We start from the raw sequence: 18,574 nt of genomic DNA, 5'->3' as shown, positions 1-18,574 counted from the left end.
TATGTGGAGGTTACCGAGTAAAGATGGTCACGACGTCGTCGTTGGCGACCACGTGGTTAAGACCCACCTTTTGGGACTGGGGAAACTTGCTCGACTTGCCGTACACGGATGCATAGGCGAATTTATCGACCAGTGCACGGTGTACACCGTGACACACATGCTCAATCGTCGCACCGCGGCGCACGACAATCGGGTCCGAGAGATCGGGGTGCTGGCCGCGCTTCTTGGTATAGATCCGGTTCAGGTTCAGCTCTTCCCAAATCCGGTCGATGAGGTAGTCCAAATTGAGGTTCAGCTCGCAGCTGATCACGACATTGCGCGAGTGCAATGCAAGGCGCTCCATCTCTTCCATACTAATGCGGTCGATCTTGTTGTACACGTAGAGGCACGGCACGTACTTGCGGTTGCCGAGCAGCACGTCGATGAACTGGTCCACGGTGATGTCCTCGCGGATCATCACGTCGCAGTTATGAATCTTGTAGCCCTGGAGGATCGAGCGGATCATCTTTTCGTCAATCTTGGTCAGCGTGAGGCCCATGGCCTTGGTCACGACAATGCCACCGCCCGACTTCTTTTTGAGTACCACGTCGGGCTTGTTCTGGTTGAGGCGGATGCCGACGTCCTCGAGTTCCTTCTCGAGGAGCGGGCGCTGCTGCGCCGACTTGGTCGCGTCGAGCATCATCAGCACAAGGTCCGCCGTCTTGGCGACACTCACGACCTGGCGACCACGGCCGCGGCCCTGCGCAGCGCCTTCGATAATACCCGGCAAATCGAGGAGCTGGATGCGCGCGCCCTCGTACTCGAGCACGCCCGGAATCGCAGTGAGCGTCGTATATTCATAAGCAGCCGTTGCGCTTTCCGTGTCGGTAATGGTATTGAGCAGCGTCGACTTGCCCACCGACGGGAAACCGATCAGGACGACACGTGCATTCCCCGACTTCATCACATCGAAGCCTTCGCCAGGCTTGGAGCTCTTCTTCTCCGGTTCCAGGAGTTGCATACGCAACTTGGCGAGCTTGGCACGCAGAAGACCAATGTGGTACTCTGTGGCCTTGTTCTTCTGCGTACGCGTCATCTCATCTTCGATCTCCTTGATCTTTTCCACGACCCCCATCTTGGCAACGTCGAGGTGGGAGTGGAGGCACGTGACCGACGCGCCACGTTGCGGAATCAACACTGCGCTGCTTGTTCGCCGCGATGAGCTCGAGTGGGTACCGTAGCTCGCCGCACAGCGACACGCGGAAGCGCCAGTCGAAGCGCGATGAGGTATGCATAATTTCTGACACAGGCAATCCGTAGGCGTATCGAGGGCGAGCTCAGCCGCAAAACCGGCAAGCCGTCCACCCCGCAGCAGCAGCGCCGCCGCCCGCCGACCGCCGGCACGGTGTCGGCGCTGCGTCCGCTGCCTGCACTCACTGTGCCGCAGTCGATGAGCATTACTGATGCGAGTCAGCTGTGTGCGGCGAAGCGCACCGACTGTGTGCTGGTCGTCGACGACGAAGAGCACCTGGCAGGCATCTTTACGGCCAAGGACCTCGCCTACCGCATCGTCGCCGACGGGCTCGACCCCCGCATGACGCCGGTCAGTGCAATCATGACCACCTCGCCGATGGTCACGCGCGACACGACCAACGCCACCGAGGCGCTCAACACGATGGTTATGCGCGGCTTCCGCCACTTGCCGGTGTGCAACGAAGACGGCGACGTGGTCGGTCTGCTGGACATTGCCAAGGTGTTCTACGAAGCTTTGGAGAAGCTCGAGCGTGCGCACGGCTCCTCGCAGAAGCTTTACAACGCGCTCGAGGGCGTGCAGAGCGAGTGGGGCGGCGGTGCCGTCGGGCCCCAGCAGGCGATGATGCAGTACGTCGAGACGCTGCGCCAGCGCATGAGCATGCCGGACCTGTCGACGATCCTCGACTCGCGCACGCTCCCTGTGACGGTCGGCGTGCGCACGAGCGTCCGTGATGCGGCGCGCCTCATGAAGGAGCACCGCACTACGGCCGTCTGTGTGATGGAGAACAGCGCGTCGAACCCGATGGGCAACGCGACGAGCGGACAGGGCATCGTGTCGGGCAAGATCGCGGGTATCTTTACCAGCAAGGACGTGGTCCTGCGTGTGATTGCGGCCGGTCTCGACCCCAAGACGTGCAGCGTGGTCCGTGTGATGACGCCGCATCCCGACACGGGTGCACCGACGCTCAGCATCCAGGAGGCGCTGCGCAAGATGCACGACGGCCGCTACCTCAACCTGCCGGTGGTCGACGTCGAGACGCGCCTTGTGGGTGTGGTCGACGTCTTGAAGCTGACCTATGCTACGCTCGAGCAGATCAACAGCATGAGCGACGAGGGCGGCGACGGCGCGGGCGGTCCCATGTGGTCGCGTTTCTGGAACAGCTTTGGCCAGGGCACCGAGGACGGAAGTGCGGTAAGTGGCTCGCAGCGCCCCACCGAGTCGCAAATGTCGCCGCAGGCGCTCGGCGTGGATATCTCCTCGGACGTGCACCCGAACGACAGTGCGAGCGCTGTGGGCGGCACGACGCAGGACGGCGGATCGGCGGTCGATGCCGCTGCGCTGCAGGATGACGGCACCTACTTGTTCAAGTTTGTGACGCCCAGCGGCCGTGTGCACCGCTTCCAGGCGCGCTACGACAACTACGATACGATTCGCGAGATTGTCTCGATCAAGCTCGCCGGAGACCCGTTCTTTTTGGATGCTTCAGCAGGTGCGTCTCAGGAGAGCGCGGAGCCTATGCGCTCCGCGTTTGATGAGGACGGTCGGTTGCCCATGCAGATATTTACACCGCCGATGCCTTCAGGTCCCCGTGTGAATCCCCCGGATATCGAAGATTACAACCTTGCGTACAAGGACGATGAGGATGACCTCGTCCTTATCACCACCGACAGCGACGTGCAGGATGCCGTTGCCGTTGCCAAGCACCAGAGCCGCGACCGCGTGCTGCTTGTGCTGCAGGGCGGCAAGTCGTGGGACGAGGCGGCAGGACGCGACGGCGGCTACAACGAGTACACCAGCGCCGCGTCCCTCGCCTCGGCCAACCGGCGGAAGCAGAAAGAGACCGCAGACGAGCAGCTGCGCAACGTGCAGGCCGACGAAAAAGCCGAGCGCAAGGCGCCGGCCGCAGCCGGCGGCAACGACATGATCCTTGGCTTCCTGCCCAAGGACCTTGCCCTGCCCGCTGCGATCGGCTTCCTGGGCGTCGCTGTGCTTGGTGCAGTTGCTCTGACGAGGGTCAGTGCACGTTAGTTGGCTTGTGCTTTGTCATTGTATCCTATTTTCCCAGCGCTCCTGTAGCTAGCACTATTTCTCCGCACCCCTCCAACCCTGCGCACGGCGCGTGGGATGGGCGCCGCCTCCTTTCCTAAGTAGGCATTGGCGTTCGCTGCTATGCATGACCGGACGCGATGTAATTCCCCCATGCAGCGGAGGAATATTGCCAAATTCACACGGATTCGAGGTGCCTAACCCCAATGGTCTTGGCGTGTTTGGTTGGCCCACACCCAGGTTCCTCGAGCTGGGCTGGCACCTGGGACCTGCAGGCTCGAAATTGTCGCATATCTGTCATGCGTATGCATGGGAAGTATGCGTACCCTGATTGGGTCGCGTGCGCCTCGTGGGCCAGCGTAGAAAAGCGCGCGGGGGAATAAGTTTTGCAGGCCCGATATTGGCTAGTGAATCAGTTCCTGGTGAATAGGGATACGCACGATTAACGCATGCTACGATGATCCTACAAATTTAGGAAATTGAACAAGCGCACATGCTCCGTTACCAATCAATTACCCGTCCTTATTAAATTGCCCCAAGCTTTCTGCTCTTGCAGCAAGCTAGTGTCAGGGTACTCTTCTTCACAACACACAGTGTATTGTAAATAGCAGTTTGTCCTGCTCTTTTATTGTAGCACACTCCTGCTTCCTGGACCCTGGGCCGTCCCCCTTCCCCTCCCCTAGCCCTCCATACTTTCCGTGTGGATGTGCAGTAGGTCTCAGGTTCATCCTCTGTTCCTGTCTGAGTACACTGATGTGCCGGGTGAATACTCCTTTGCCTAATTATTGCGCTGGGGCCCTTATAGACCAAACGTCAAGCTCGTCTCATCCTTTTGCACCGCCGTACAAGAGGACCTAATTCGACAGGTGTATGCCTCCACCGCGGCGTTTTGACCCTCGAAAGGATTCTGTTCAGGATCTCGTGGAAGGGGAGGCGTACGATCGAGCCTTGAGGCGACAGTCTCTTCCTCCCATAATCACCCACCCGTACGCCAAGGGGTCGAATCATACCGCTTCTCGCTCGGACTATGTCCGCTACCAATCACCCCCTTGCGAACCATTGATCCCAACCTCGGTTGTCGGCTTGCCGTGTACGACGCCTAACCCGGCCTTCTTTCACGAACACTATCCAGTGTATCCGGCACACCGACGCTACGCTTTGCACAGCTCGTACCCAGCACCGTTTATTCGATACCCAGATCCAAGTCCTCGCACCCTTGATCGTTACTCTCCCGGAGTGGAAAGACGAATGGGCTATGCTCGGGGTCCAATTGATTCTCGTGCGCGCAGTTCAAGCTCGCTTCAACGCCCTCCGGAGCGATCTCACTGCCGGAGCTGCAGCTCCGCATCCCTTTCTGACTCGAGCCAAGGCCAGGGGATCTCGTCACCGGTGTACACCCGTCCCTTGTCTCCTGGTTGCGCACCCAGGGCTATGCGACCGACGCCGCCTAGATCCTTGTCAAGCACGTCTTCGCCCATTGAATACCCCGTGGGTTACCCGGATTTGGACAATCCCATCCTCCCTCGGCACACCGGATTCTTGAATGCGCCGCAAGCCAGCGAGCGACCAGAGCACGACCAGCGCAAGCACGACCAGCACAAAGAGGTTCTCTCCCGTCTTCACGACAAAATAATTCATCGGATTCGTTCCAAGAAAAAGGACAAGAGCCCCTAAGTGCGAAATTGCGTCGTTTGCGTCCCTTCTGCACGGCTACCGCCCACAACCCCATGGTGAGAACCCACCGCAAAAAAATTCAAACCTACAGGAAAACTATAGATAGCGTGACTCTCCAGCGCGCTACCAGTATACCACGACACCGCTCGTTAATGCCCGCACATATTTTCTTCCATATGATTCTGCATTTACCAACAATAATAGCACTCATAGGCATGATCCATCCTTAACCTATTTCTTATCTCGCTGCAGATCTTCTTTTCAAAGCTGCCAAAAACCTTGACGTGCATTACATCTCTATAGAATGTCGCCGTGTTCATTATACCAATAGGTATTGTTGCAGGCTATTGAGCTAGAATAATTAAGCGTCGTAGAGGTCGGCGAGGTGACGCGAGATAACAAGACGCTGGATCTGCGAAGTACCCTCGTACAGCTCAAAGATCTTGGCGTCACGGTAGAGCTTCTCGACAGCGCTCTCCGAGTTGAAGCCAAGACCACCGTAGATCTGGACGGCCTGGTCGGCGTTCGAGACAGCGGCGCGCGAAGCAAGGCACTTGGCCATGCTGGCGTAGAAGCTGTTGCGCATACCCTGGTCCTTGGCCCAAGCGGCCTTCCAGACAAGGTTACGCGACGACTCGACAGCCATCTGCATGTCGGCGAGCATGAAAGCAACGGCCTGGTGGGCAATGATGGGCTTGCCCATGGTCTTGCGCTCCTTGGCATAGATCGTAGCCTCGTACAGGGCGCGCTGGGCGAGACCAACGGCGCCAGCAGCGACCAGAGGACGGGTAATGTCAAAGGCACCCATGGCAGTCTTGAAACCGTCACCGGGAGCACCGAGCATGTTCTCCTCGGGGACCTCGACGTCCTCAAAGGTGATCATACGGGTGTCAGAGCAGCGCTGACCCATGTTGATCTCCTTCTTGCCGCGGATCACACCCTTGGCGTCACCGTCGACGATGAAACCAGAGAGGGCCTTGTGGGCGCGCTCGTCAGGGTTGGTCTTGGCAAGGACGAAGTACCAGTTGGCGTAACCACCGTTGGTGATCCACATCTTGGTACCGTTGAGGATCCACTTGTCACCCTTCTTCACAGCCTTGGTCGAGATGTTCGCGACATCCGAACCCGCACCAGGCTCAGTGACAGCGTACGACGCGACAAGGGGCTCTTCGGTCATACGGCCGAGGTACTTGGCCTTCTGCTGGTCGTTACCGGCAACCAGGACGGGGGCCTCGGCGAGACCGTTGGCCTCGATGGCAGTCTGGATACCAGTGCAGCCGAAAGCAAGCTCCTCCGAGATGAGGGCGCACTCTTGAAGGCCAAGACCGATACCGCCGAAAGCCTCGGGGACGTGGGTGTTCAGAAGACCGACCTCATGGGCCTTCTTGATCACCTCCCAGGGGTACTCCATGGTCTCATCGTAGTGGCGCGCGACAGGGGTGATGTTGTCCTTGGTGAACTTGCGAGCCAGCTCCTGGTAAGAGCGCTGATCATCACTCAGCTCGAAGCTCACGTCGCGAGCCGGAGCCGACTGCGAGAAGAGGCGCACAGTCGCGGGGGCAGCCGAGCGAGTGGCACCAGTGCGCAGGACACTGGCAGCCTTCGAGGCAAGGGGCACGGAGCGCTGGCTGAGGAACGACATGTTTTAAAGAACAGCCACCCGCAACAGCGCGCGGGGTCCTTCGGAGAACCTCGGCCGAGACCAGCCGGCCCGTTCCACACCGCATCCCCTTCCTGGTTGGCCGTCCGTGCGAGAAGGCATGACTGCCAAGGCTGTGCTACTACGTGACATAAAAATTTCTCATTGAAAGTCGTCTAGAGTGGATGCGTGATAGCTATAACAATCTAAAACAAACTCGCACGCCCGCGCACAAGGATGCGTTTAATCGTTACTCGTGAATAGTAAACTTGGGCGAGGCGTTGCCCGAGTCGCCAAAGAGCACAACAATATAGTCGTCACGAGCATCCAAGTGCTTGGGCAGAGTGAACGAGACATTACCTTCGCCGAGCTTGAAGCCCTTAGCAAGCGTGTTGGCAAGGTGCTCACCCTCCGAGTTGGCGTCCAGGTGGCCGAGTTTAATCATGCCTTTAAGACCTTTAGCCTCCGACGGAAGGTGGGAGCTGTCCCAGGCAACGTGAACCTTCTTACCAGCACCCCATTGCGTCTTGGCCGTGGGGTACGTAATCTTGGGCGAGTAGACGGTGCGGGCTTCCAGCGGAGCGTTCTGCGCCGCGCCGGCCAGGGCGCTCGTGGCACCAAGAGCAAGCGTGGCAGCAGTAGCAAGGATAGAAGTGATGCGGACCATTTTCAAATGAAGTTTGGATACTGTTCGTCTCAGGTTAGGACCCTTCTCTTAAGTACTTGCTACTGTGGCGCAGCCTCGGAGTTCCACAGTAGATTTCACAGTTAATTTCTCGATTTTATGCGGGGCTTGCCAAATGTAGAATCTCGCCTAACTGCAAGGGCGTGAATGGGCAGAAATTCCAATTCTACCCTGAATGCGCACCACTCAAGACGCGGTTGGCTTAGACTGTAACCTGTGACCAGCGCCCTGGCCAAGGCGCAGCTAGACAAGTGCTGCAAATAAAGCTTGGCGAAGCTCACCAATAGATCTAACGGCCGTGCGCAGAAGGCGCTTCTGTGGCTGTGAGAATCCATTACTCCGTACTGCTGCTCCGCATGACACAGGGGGCACCCCGCAGTGAGAAACGGATCGGGCAGTGCCAGCAACGGAAGCGGATAGCTCGTGTTGCTCGCTATATGGTTTGGTCGTGCTATGGGGCTGTGGCTGTTAGCATTTTTGGTCTGCTAGGAGGCTGGGAAACCGTGCGTAATTTCGCCCCGGAAATACACCGTTCGACTTGGCTCGACTTTCCCAATAACCTTGCATACCTGCTTCCACTCTTGATCCCATTTACCACCTACATCGTCATTGCACGGTGGACTGGCGATACTATGTTTCGTCACTCGTAAAACGTACTGCTCGTGGCAATGGGCACCTTTTGTCGCTTTTCACGCTGGGGTGGCGAGACTGCTCAGGGCGACCAGGCTAGCGCACCGGTGTTGAAGTCTTTCACCTGACGAAACCCCTCCGTGCCCCAACCCCCACCTATGACCACAAAGGTGGGGCCAATACCCAGTGCAGGAAACGTCTTCTGTTTATATTATAACAACACTATAGACAACTTTGCCAGCGCACGATTGCCTTGAATTGGAAGCGATTCCAGACATATGCAGAGACGGGTCAATACCTGGGTTCCATTTAGTAGACCTCGCCGCTACTGTAGCGCTTACGGCTCGCAGCACTGCCGCCGCCCAGGGCCGGAATAGCAAACAGGGAGCAAGCAACCGAAGCCCAAGACAGCCACAGCGCGTTACCGTAGTCAAAGTCCAGACCAGGAAGGCCAAGGTTCTTGACACGGTGCATCATGTACGTCCAGATAGCGGCACCACAGAGCAGAAGAGCGAAGCCAATGAATGCGAAAAAGGCGGCCACGATCAGAGCGGACATGTGGATCAGGCAAGTGACGATGAAAGCAACGCCGACCAGGATCGTACCAACAAACAGCAGGTAGTTGGCGGCCTTGCTCTTCTCGTGAAGGTTGCCAATCGTAGTCGAGCGCGACTCGAGCGCAGAGATCTTGTCCTGGGGCAGGTTGGCGCCACTGGTGTTAGAACGTCATAGTCAAACAACGTACAGAGCAGAGATTGGGTCAAACTCCTGGATGAAGTGGTGGTCTGCGCATTGGCGCTTAACGTTCGCACCGGTGAGAGGGTTCCACTCGTTGCAGTAGTCTAGCGGTTAGTCAGGTTACATAAGAGAAGACATACTGTAAAGGCCCCACTTGGACTGTATTGGTGTTAGCCATTGCTCCACAGAAAGTGAAAACGTACCATAGCAGGGACACCCGAGGTCGAGCCAATAAGATTGGCCAGGTTAGGCGTCTTGAGACGCGCAAGGTAAATGTTGCGCGACACCATGTTCTCGGTGAGCTGGCCGATGTTGACGAAGATCATCAACACCATGGCGCTGAACAGCAGAAACTGGGCTGTGGTATTAGTTCACGAGGGTACGCAGGAAAACATACAGAACCCAATAGAGAAGAAACGCAACATCTTTGAGGATGTGGTAGTGGCGGGAGGAAGAGTGGTTACTGGCTTAGGAACTCCGTCCCTTCGCTTGGCGCGTTACACCAACACTGCCGGAGATAATTCCAACTTGACCCTAGGTGGTCATAACTTGCATCAACTTCTCTGGCAAAGGAATATTATTGGATGAAATTCCAAAAAATAGCGAGCAATGACCAATCGGTGAAATTTCTTCTTGCGGGCAGCGGGGTTCTCCCTTTTACGACAGGATAATGCGTACGATGCATGTCGATCAGGTGGACCGTGCATTTTGCGGCTATTTTGCAAGGGATGCCCAGTCGTGTGTTGGCCGCAATAATCCGCTTCAAATGGGTTTCATAAGTATTATTGAGGTTTGACAGGTCCGCCTTTCTCGTACCTCTTGAGCAAGAACCACTTTGCATTTGTCATGTCGACTTCTATTAGGCTGCGTATTCAAAACGTAGAAAATGTGCAAATTTGGCAAATTAGATAATGACGTAGGAGCGGCTAATGCTAGACGCACTCGAGCAATATTTCGCTAATGGGGGCTCGCTGTAACGTTGCTTGCGGCTTGCGGAGATCCCACTTGCAAGAGCTGAGATGGAAAACAAGGTGCACCCCACTGCGGCCCATGTCATCCAGAGCGCGTTTTCATAGATGAATACATACACACCTGCAGCCCAGGCACGGTACTGGTACAAGGCATATGTGTAAATAGAAGCGCCAGAAACGAGCAATGCAAATGCCACGAATGCAAAGCAAGCCGAGCAAATCAATGCAGAGGATCGAACCAAGCAGGTAATCAGGAACGCGATGCAAACCAGGATTGTTCCAACGAATAGCAAATATTGAGCATCGGCCGTTTTTCGGTATACTCGAAATGACTTGTTAATTAGAGGGTAGAAAGGTTCTGGGTTGCTTTGGAATAGGGAGTACGGGCTGATGGTAAGAGGGCGCCTGAGTTTACGTACACGCCAGCTATCGGCTCAATTTCTTGACCAAACCCATTTGCATCGCAGGTAAGTTCTAATCCATCAGCAAAAGTGCATCGATCTGTGGGTTAGTATGTTTGCATGATGGCAACATACGGTAGAGGCCTCATTTCGTCTGATTTACAGTGTCAGTTGGTGCTCCACGTGGCTAAAGCACGTACCACTAGGCCCCGAACGTCAGGTACTGCCGTCGCTGCTAGTCCGGTCACCGCCAAGCCCTCTGCTGCGTATGCTTGGCCAATGTAAATGTTACGTGAGACGATATTACGCGTGACCATGCCAATGTTGACCAAAATCATCAGCACCATCGCGGTGAATAAAAGAAATGGAGCTTTGATGCATTAGACCCTCATGGCGGATACTGGACATGTACTTACAAAACCCAATAGAGAAGAACCGAAGCATTTTCACGATAGAATAAGAGTAGTAGGAACGCGATTCATATTTCGTACTTCATGACGCTCATGCCATTCGAACTAGTTTCGTTTGTCTTATTAAGCATTCTACCCTGGCTTTGGTTCGTGCAGATACAAATAAACTAGCCAAACTGGTTTCGGCTTTCCGACGCAGCGAAAAGCTCGCTTTACGTGGCATGTAGCACCAACTATACGCGTTTGCGAAGAGTAGGTCCCCCCCGTGAAACGGAACATCGAATATGGTATACAATGGATTGAATTAGGTTGTAAATTACGCTACTTCTTGCCTCACAACGTGGAGATGAATGATGTCGATAGCTGTGCGGCGCCCTTTTGAAAGACCCATCAGTAAATCAATGAACACTTGGATAATTAGAGACACATTGGTTGTCCTGTGGCCATACGCAATGGCTATCCATCCCGAACAATTAGTAGTAGGGCTCCTCGTAGTAACGCTTGCGGCTAGCTGCGGTACCACCACCAAGAGCCGGCAGGGAGAGAAGCGCGCATCCCACAGCGGCCCATGACATCCACAGAGCGTTACCATACTGATAGTCGATCGTATTGCCCACAATGTCGCGAACGTGGTAGATCACGTAAGTCCAAAGCGACGCGCCCGAGGCAAGAAGAGCAAATGCCAGGAAAGCAAAGAAGGCGGCAATCACAAGGGCAGAGAAGTGGACCAAGCAGGTAATCAGGAAAGCGACACCAATAAGGATCGTACCAACAAAGAGCAGGTACATTCCTGCAACCGACTTGGTGTGGATACTCGACAGGTCGTTTTGGATAGGGTCGAGAGCAGAGTTGTACTTGACACCCACCTCACCAGTGCTGATAATTAGCGCGTAGGATATACGTACACCGCCTGGACAGGGTCATAAGACTGGCCAAAGCCACGTTCAGTGCAGTATGGTTTAGTTCCGCTCCAAGTAGCGCAGTGGCCTATTGGTAAGTGCTTTTCCACGTTTATAACATACTGTAAAGACCCCATTTGATCTGCAAGTGTTAGTCCAAGCTCCACATAGTCTGATACGTACAAGAAGGGGGGAGTTCTGACCACGAACCGAGGGCGTATTGTCGCCGTTCGAGAAAATAGAGCTCATCACGGGTGACACCTTGCTAATGTAAATGCTCTTAGAAACAATGTTGTCCGTCAGCTGGCCAATGTTCACGAGAATCATCAACACCATGCCACAGAAAAGCAGGAATTGGGCTGCACATGTTAGCACACTGCTCGCGCGTCATTGTAAAACATACAGAACCCAATCGTGAAGAAGCGCAGCATTTTCGTGCAAGAAACAGTGGAAGGCAGAAGGGGATCGCGTACGCGCGCGTGTGTTGTGGCTGCGTTTGCAACACTGAATAATTCCAGTGCACCCCCCAGGTACAGCCTATGACGTGCGACGGTCGCCTACCGATACTGCCCAATAGGCTGAGTCGAACAGTAATTTTCCGTCGTCTTGGCACGGATTATACACACGTGACGTACTTCACGTGATGATAGGGTACAGGTACCCTGGCGGGAATTAAGCGCGCTCCACGCAGGGATTGCGCGCGGCTTTTTTGCATCGACAGCGACCGACACCCTTCCTGACGGTATTGTGTCCTGGGACTCGTTCTGTCCGCATCGATGTCGTCGTCGCCCCAAGACAACTTCCGCGGCACGCCAAGTGGAGTTGCACGCAAAACCTCTGCGATTTCCATTGGCGCGTCGCAGGATGAGTGGCAAAGTGCACACCTTGAAGAGGAGCACCAGCGTGAGCAAGACCTGGATGCCGCGCGTCAGCTAAGCCGTGCACGAGGCTCGCACGGTAGTGGCCACAACGTTGGTAGCCCCCAGCGCTGGATGGAGGACGATGAACAGAAGCCTTCGTCGCCGTCGCACGGTGGCATGTCGTCAATTCCCATCCGCTCGGGCGCGGTGGCCTCGGCCATGAAACAGTTCTACCAGCAGAACAATCACGGATCGACGGCAAGCGTTGACAGCCAGAGCCATTTTATCGACCACCGCAACCAGTCGCATTCCATGTCGATGAACCCCAATTCGCCGCTGGCGCTTCGTGCAAGCCAAGGCGCCTCTTCGATGCGCGATCCATCTTCTCTCTCGCCGCGTGCGCGCCCCCATGGAGACCAGAGCGCGCATATGGCGGCTCCGCCGATCAACCTTGCATCGCTCGGATCGCCGTCGGATGCTCAGGCGCCGATCCACGATGATGCGCAGAGTTCGCCGGATCTGGGACAGTCCACGCACACGGACACGAGCCGCGCGACGAACCTGGAAGACGATGTCTGCTTCCCTGTTCCGAGCCAGGTCGATGATATTGCCCCTGGCCCCGAAGAGCCCGTGCAAGTGACGCCCGAGAGGCAGCGCCCTGGTTATCCATACACATTCGATTTCGAGGTGCTTGAAGCGTTTGCCGACGAAGAGCGCCACAGTCTGGGCGGTGTCCAATCGTGGCCCGAGGCGCCTAATGTCGGCAGTGCGCCGAAACGTCACCATGGGACTTACCGTGGCAGTGCAATGCCCGCTTCGGTCGACAATGGCGACTCGACCCTGTACAGCCGTCGCCCGCGTCGTCCGACGAATGGTGCTAGCGAAAGCGGTAACAAATTCCAGCGCAAGCTCGCTCTCTTTGAGGGCGGCCAATCGTTTGGCTCGTCGATGGAGCCCTCGTCGCGTTTCTCGCAGATGGCCGATGCGACTGATGAACCGACACGCCCCCTGCTGAAGGGTACGTCGCAGCAGACCTACCACGGCATGACGAACAACGACAAGGAGCTGGCTGGTGAGACGCGCCACCGCTCGCGTGCTCACTCGCAACCGGATGTCGGCCGCCCTACGCCTCTGCCGCATGCTATGGCGGACAAGCCTTACCGCTATACCTTTTACTCGAATGCGCTCCCTACAACGATTCATGCGCGCTACCTGTCGGAGCTTCCCGCGAAGCACCAGTCCTTTGAAGAGCTCTTCCAAGGCATTGTACCCGACGAGGACAAGCCTCAAGGTGGTCAAGGTGGCACGACGACGCCCAAGGTGCCTCCTCCGCCTGGCCCACTTCCCCCAGGCGTGCCTACGGATCCGGCGCGCATGATGGAGTCGGACCCCACGACGTGGTGGCTGGATGTTCTCTGTCCCACGGACCAAGAAATGAAAGTCATCAGCCGGACCTTTGGCATTCACCCTCTCACGACAGAGGATATCCTAATGGAAGAGACGCGCGAGAAGATTGAACTTTTCCGCAACTACTACCTCGTGTGTTTCCGGTCGTTCGACCAGGACCCTTACAGCCCCACCTACCTGGAACCGTTGAACATGTACATTATTGTTTTCCGCGAAGGCACGCTGTCGTTCCACTTCCGCCAGACGCCACACCCCCAGAATGTGCGCCGGCGTATCAAGCAGCTGAAGGACTACATTAATGTGACATCCGACTGGATTTCGTACGCGCTGATCGACGATATTACCGATGCATTCGGCCCGCTGATCCAAGGCATCGAGTTCGAGGTCGACTCCATCGATGAGCTTGTGCTAATTCTGAAGGAGGCTGAGCAGAGCGATATGCTCCGGCGTATCGGTACCTGCCGTAAGAAGGTCATGGGCCTGCTGCGTCTTATGGGCAACAAGGCGGACGTCGTCAAGGGTCTTGCGAAGCGCTGCAACGAGTACTGGGCGGTGGCGCCCAAGTCGGACATTGGCTTGTACCTGTCCGATATCCAAGACCACTTGATCACCATGACCCAGAACTTGAACCACTACGAAATGATTCTGTCGCGTTCGCACAGCAACTACCTCGCGCAGATCAGTATCGAGATGACTGATGCGAACAACCAGATCAACGACGTGCTGAGCAAGCTGACGGCGCTCGGTACAGTCATTGTCCCGATGAACGTCATCACGGGTCTCTGGGGTATGAACGTTCAAGTCCCCGGCCAGAATGATCTTCCAGGCCAAGACAACCTCCGATGGTTCGGTGGTATTTGCGCGGTCATGGTAGTGATCGCGGTTTCGGGATACATTACTACAGTGCGCTACTTGGAGCGCCGCTAAATAGACTCAATCTTACTGTGACTTCGCATGCGCCATGACTTGCCGCTGACGCCAAGACTCCCATGCGGTGAGGCACGACTGGACGAGGTAGACTTGCGTTGCGAGAAGCAGCATGCTGCTGAGCCACAACGGCACAAACGTGTCCTGCGCCATAAACTCCAGGCGGTAGGCCCAGTAGAGCCAGATCCCTTGGGCTGCTGCCCAGAGGCCAGCGAGAAAGACGGGCTTGAGGTAGCTGTCAAAGTGCAGCGTCACGCCCACGATCGGCACAAAGACGAGGTACCAAAGGAAGTACTGGCTGGTGTACACCTTATTCCATGCGACAAAGACCACTGTTTGCACCGCGCAGCTCAGCACAAGGTCCTTGCCGCCGAGCGTAAAGCCGACGTATGCACAGGCCAACAGCTGCGGCACAAAGCTCGCCAACGGCGAGGCCGCGAGCGAGTACAGCGTCTGGACGATAGGCGGCGCGCTGCTTGCATCAAAGCTCCCGGCCAGGTAGGTCGACAGGAAGTACACGCTAAAGTTGTGCTTCGGGTCCTGACGCGTAACGTGGTAAAGCAGTGCGTGGCGCACAAATGGCTGGCCCCAAAAGAGCCACACGCCCAGGTTGAGCACCGCGTACATCATGCCGGCGATGGCAGCAAACTCAATGCCGAGAATGTTCACGTCAAATGCGCTGGGGTTCTTGATGCCACAGAGAATGCGGATAGCGTGGCGCCGGTAGGTCGCGAGATGCGCCAGGACGCTCGAGCCGTAGATCACGGGGTACAGCTTAAAGTGTACGGCGAGCGCAAGGAGCGCCGCGGCGCCGTACCATGCGACCTCGTCTGCGACACGGAGGTCGGCTGGGTCGTGCTGCGTCCGCTCGCTCGGCTTCTCGGGGGCGTCGCCCGGGATCGCATGCGACCCCACAAGTTCCATCTCCGGCGTCGCACGTAGCAGCAGCGCAATAAAGCCTAGTACAAGCACGAGCACGAGACTGTCGGCGCTGCCGCGTGTCGCAATCTGCGCCGGGAACGGGTTCAGAAGCCACAAGAGACCCGGCAGGTGCGTCGCCCACGGCTGCGACAGCGAGCGCGCCGCATGGTGGCTCGCGCGTGTATCGAGGATCGCCCACATGAGCAGCGCACAGGCAATGTCTCCGAGTGCAAAGAGAAGCTTGCCCCAGATCGGCGGCGCCCATTCCACCGCATGCGCCGGCGAAAGGATGAGTGCAAGGAGGGGCGTGTAGCGATACGTAGCGCGCGAGTATGGATCGCCGAGCGATGCGATCGCCTTAAAGAGCGGCCGCGAGATCCAGAACGAGGCGCGCGATGCGCGCAAGAACAGCGAGCTTTCCGGGAACGAGCTGCTTTCCTTGCTCTGGAGCGGATCGTTTTGCAGCACAAAACGAGACACGGCGGGGATGTATCCGCGCGCACAGCGCACATGCGCCGCAAGCGATGGCTCGTCAAAGAGATCCGACTCGGCCTCAAAGAGCGGCGATTCGACCGTCTGCTCGAGCGCGCATTCAGCCCACATCGCGTGCGCGCCGTCATTGTACACCGCATAGTCTACGTCGGTATAAGGCAGAACCGCATGCTTGTCTTGCCAGGTGCCCCAGAGAAGCAGGACGACCCGCAGCAGGACGCCAAGGGCGACGTACGTCCATCGCCAGCCCCGCACGTTCATTGTCAGAATGCTGGGGCAGCTCGCCTGGGATTGACGCACAAAATTCAGAATGCGCACAGGCAACCTCCGACGATGAAGTGCCGCCCGTTGTCGCTGCCGCGCGTGCCGGTCGCGCAGCAGCTCACGGCCAACCTGCTCGCGGACCCGGTGACGCCGAGTGCAACCGCACTGACTGCAACACCCGAGGGCTATCCCTCCCTGCTGCGCCGCGCACGGTTCGTGCAGGGAGGCGCCCACTTTTCCTACGTCTCGCCACTTCCGATGGCGTTCCCATACGAGTTCCCGGCACCGGAGGACAAGGATGCGACGCTCGGAGAGCACCAGAAGCGCGAGATCGAGGCGGAAGAGGCCGCCGAGGCCGAGCTCGACGAGGCGTCGCGTGCAGCGAGCGAACAGGCGAATGCAACACGGCGCATGGACCAGATCGAAGACACCCTGCGCACGTACGAGGTACAGGTGCCGAAAGCGGGCGAGTCTAGCCCAGATCCTGTGCCTCCGCAGAGACGCGCCTCGTCGTATCCGTCGGCGCGCCTCGTCGCTTTCTCGCCGGAGTGCCACCAGCACTGCTTGCCACACCTTGCGGTCGGTGACGCGCACACATGGCTCCTTGCGACGTCGGGACGCGCAGGGCCGTCGTCGTACAGCTCGGGGCCGATGGCCGATGCGGCCGGTGGGCGCCCGTCGCAGTACGGCGAGGCGGGCAACGACGCCGATGCGCGCCGTGCCTTTTCTGACTGGGCGGCCGGCCGCGCCGTGCCGCTGCACATTACACACGACCAGATCGAGGCAGACGGCGGCGCAGGTGTCCGCTTCTTTGCCGAACGTGACGGCAAAGACGCGTCGCACCCTCAAGACAAGCAGCAGCACCGCCGCCGGATCTCGACCGAGGTGCACCAGCGCCAGGCGCTAGCCGACCGGCCGTATGGACCGTGGTCGCTGCGGTACGGTGGCTACCAGTTCGGCGAGTGGGCCGGTCAGCTGGGCGACGGCCGCGCCATGACGCTCATCGAGTCACAGCACCCCGACGGCGGCCGCTGGGAGGTCCAGCTGAAAGGCGCCGGCCGCACGCCCTACTCGCGCTTCGGCGACGGTCTCGCGACGCTCAAGAGCTCGCTGCGTGAGTTCCTCGCGTCCGAGTACATGGCCGCGCTCGGCATTCCGACCAGCCGCTCGCTTGCGGTGACCAGCCTGCCGGATCTGCCTGTGGCGCGCGAGACGATGACGAGTGCCGCAATTGCAATGCGCCTCGCACCGTCGTGGCTGCGTATCGGCAACTTTCAGATCCACAGCTCGAAAGGCGAGTGGGAAAGCGTGCGTCTCCTCGGCGAGTACGTCGCGAAAGAACTCCTTGGAATGGACGACGTGGTGAAGAGTGGCGTCGAGGACATGTCGCCTGCGACCCACGCCCCGCCGTGGGCGGAGCGTGTGGTGCGCGAGGTGGCGCTTCGTAACGCGCGCACCTGTGCGCTGTGGCAAGCCTATGGATTCATGCACGGCGTGCTAAACACCGACAACATCGCCCTGCTTGGCGACACGATCGACTACGGCCCGTACGGGTTCATGGACATCTTTGACGACGCGCAGATCTGCAACCACTCGGACTACAGCGGCCGGTATTCGTACCGCCTGCAGCCGACAATGATTCTGTATGCGGTGGAGAAGCTACTCGAGGCGCTTGCGCCGGTGCTCGGCTTTGAGCGGTCGATGGACCGTGCGCCGCGCCCATGTGAGCTGATGGATGCGGACGAGAAGCAGATCCAAATCTGGGCGGACCATGGTATGGAGGTGTGTGCGGACCCCATCCGCGCCGAGCTCAAGCAGACGCTCTTGTCCGAGTGGTCCGCGGCGTGGCTCGAGCGCCTGGGCGTTGCTTCAAAGGGCGCCGAGGCCGACAAGGCGCAGCTCATTGACCCGCTGCTCGAGGTACTCGCCGGCCTCGACATGACGCGTGCGTTGCGCTTCCTGTGCGACTTCCCTGTGGCGCAGGATCTGGACGCGTTTGCCGCCGCATGGCTCGCGCATGCCGCGCCGGGTGCTGTGGACGACGCACACGTATCGGCTGCGCGCCAGTGGCTCGCGACCTACGGCGAATGGCTCAAGGCTACCGGCCAATCTGGCGAAGCTTTGGTGGCTGCCATGAAGGCCAAGAACCCCGCATTTGTCTTGCGCAACTGGGTCACAGACGAGGCGGCAGAGCGTCTCGAGGATGCGCACGACACGCAGTTTGTTGAGCGCGTGCGCCGCATGTGCTTACATCCCTTCGAGGCGTACGGGACGGAGCGCGACGGCGTCGACAAGGCGCAGGCGGCCGAGGAGGCGCGACTGTGCACGGTCGGCACGGTGCTCACTGGCAATCTGCCATCATGCTCGTCATAGTGC

At 57.9% G+C, this 18,574-nt stretch overlaps 9 protein-coding genes across 9 annotated transcripts; 3 read left to right on the top strand and 6 right to left on the bottom strand.

Moving 5' to 3' along the window:
• Positions 1 to 10: 10 nt before the first annotated feature.
• On the bottom strand, positions 11 to 1,114 carry RBG2 (Ribosome-interacting GTPase 2; the record flags this gene model as incomplete). Its single annotated transcript, XM_060264114.1, has 1 exon — positions 11 to 1,114. One exon carries the CDS (start codon positions 1,112 to 1,114, stop codon positions 11 to 13), a length of 1,104 nt encoding a protein of 367 aa, XP_060120097.1.
• An 83-nt stretch (positions 1,115 to 1,197) lies between these two features.
• Positions 1,198 to 3,262, top strand: MJAP1_000141 (uncharacterized protein; the record flags this gene model as incomplete). The annotated part of the gene is made up of 2 exons (XM_060264113.1): positions 1,198 to 1,266; positions 1,289 to 3,262. The coding sequence occupies 2 exons, from the start codon at positions 1,198 to 1,200 to the stop codon at positions 3,260 to 3,262; spliced, it is 2,043 nt and encodes a 680-aa protein (XP_060120096.1).
• Positions 3,263 to 5,315: 2,053 nt separating this feature from the next.
• Positions 5,316 to 6,596, bottom strand: MJAP1_000140 (medium-chain acyl-CoA dehydrogenase; the record flags this gene model as incomplete). The annotated part of the gene is made up of 1 exon (XM_060264112.1): positions 5,316 to 6,596. The coding sequence occupies one exon, from the start codon at positions 6,594 to 6,596 to the stop codon at positions 5,316 to 5,318; it is 1,281 nt and encodes a 426-aa protein (XP_060120095.1).
• A 247-nt stretch (positions 6,597 to 6,843) lies between these two features.
• Positions 6,844 to 7,260, bottom strand: MJAP1_000139 (uncharacterized protein; the record flags this gene model as incomplete). The annotated part of the gene is made up of 1 exon (XM_060264111.1): positions 6,844 to 7,260. One exon carries the CDS (start codon positions 7,258 to 7,260, stop codon positions 6,844 to 6,846), a length of 417 nt encoding a protein of 138 aa, XP_060120094.1.
• A 957-nt stretch (positions 7,261 to 8,217) lies between these two features.
• MJAP1_000138 (uncharacterized protein) lies at positions 8,218 to 8,981 on the bottom strand (the record flags this gene model as incomplete). Its single annotated transcript, XM_060264110.1, has 4 exons — positions 8,218 to 8,620; positions 8,654 to 8,750; positions 8,787 to 8,805; positions 8,850 to 8,981. 4 exons carry the CDS (start codon positions 8,979 to 8,981, stop codon positions 8,218 to 8,220), a joined length of 651 nt encoding a protein of 216 aa, XP_060120093.1.
• A 1,920-nt stretch (positions 8,982 to 10,901) lies between these two features.
• On the bottom strand, positions 10,902 to 11,663 carry MJAP1_000137 (uncharacterized protein; the record flags this gene model as incomplete). The annotated part of the gene is made up of 4 exons (XM_060264109.1): positions 10,902 to 10,939; positions 11,018 to 11,304; positions 11,334 to 11,356; positions 11,511 to 11,663. 4 exons carry the CDS (start codon positions 11,661 to 11,663, stop codon positions 10,902 to 10,904), a joined length of 501 nt encoding a protein of 166 aa, XP_060120092.1.
• Positions 11,664 to 12,103: 440 nt separating this feature from the next.
• Positions 12,104 to 14,412, top strand: MNR2 (CorA metal ion transporter; the record flags this gene model as incomplete). Its single annotated transcript, XM_060264108.1, has 2 exons — positions 12,104 to 14,381; positions 14,408 to 14,412. 2 exons carry the CDS (start codon positions 12,104 to 12,106, stop codon positions 14,410 to 14,412), a joined length of 2,283 nt encoding a protein of 760 aa, XP_060120091.1.
• A 121-nt stretch (positions 14,413 to 14,533) lies between these two features.
• On the bottom strand, positions 14,534 to 16,195 carry GPI14 (GPI mannosyltransferase 1; the record flags this gene model as incomplete). Its single annotated transcript, XM_060264107.1, has 1 exon — positions 14,534 to 16,195. One exon carries the CDS (start codon positions 16,193 to 16,195, stop codon positions 14,534 to 14,536), a length of 1,662 nt encoding a protein of 553 aa, XP_060120090.1.
• Positions 16,196 to 16,267: 72 nt separating this feature from the next.
• On the top strand, positions 16,268 to 18,571 carry MJAP1_000134 (uncharacterized protein; the record flags this gene model as incomplete). Its single annotated transcript, XM_060264106.1, has 1 exon — positions 16,268 to 18,571. The coding sequence occupies one exon, from the start codon at positions 16,268 to 16,270 to the stop codon at positions 18,569 to 18,571; it is 2,304 nt and encodes a 767-aa protein (XP_060120089.1).
• Between the last annotated feature and the right edge of the window lie 3 nt (positions 18,572 to 18,574).

This window comes from Malassezia japonica, chromosome 1, assembly GCF_029542785.1.
Source record: "Malassezia japonica chromosome 1, complete sequence".
In the NCBI taxonomy this organism is placed as follows: Eukaryota; Fungi; Basidiomycota; class Malasseziomycetes; order Malasseziales; family Malasseziaceae; genus Malassezia; species Malassezia japonica.
The sequence above is the reverse complement of the archived record's forward strand: the minus strand, read 5'-3'. Positions and strand labels throughout refer to the sequence as shown.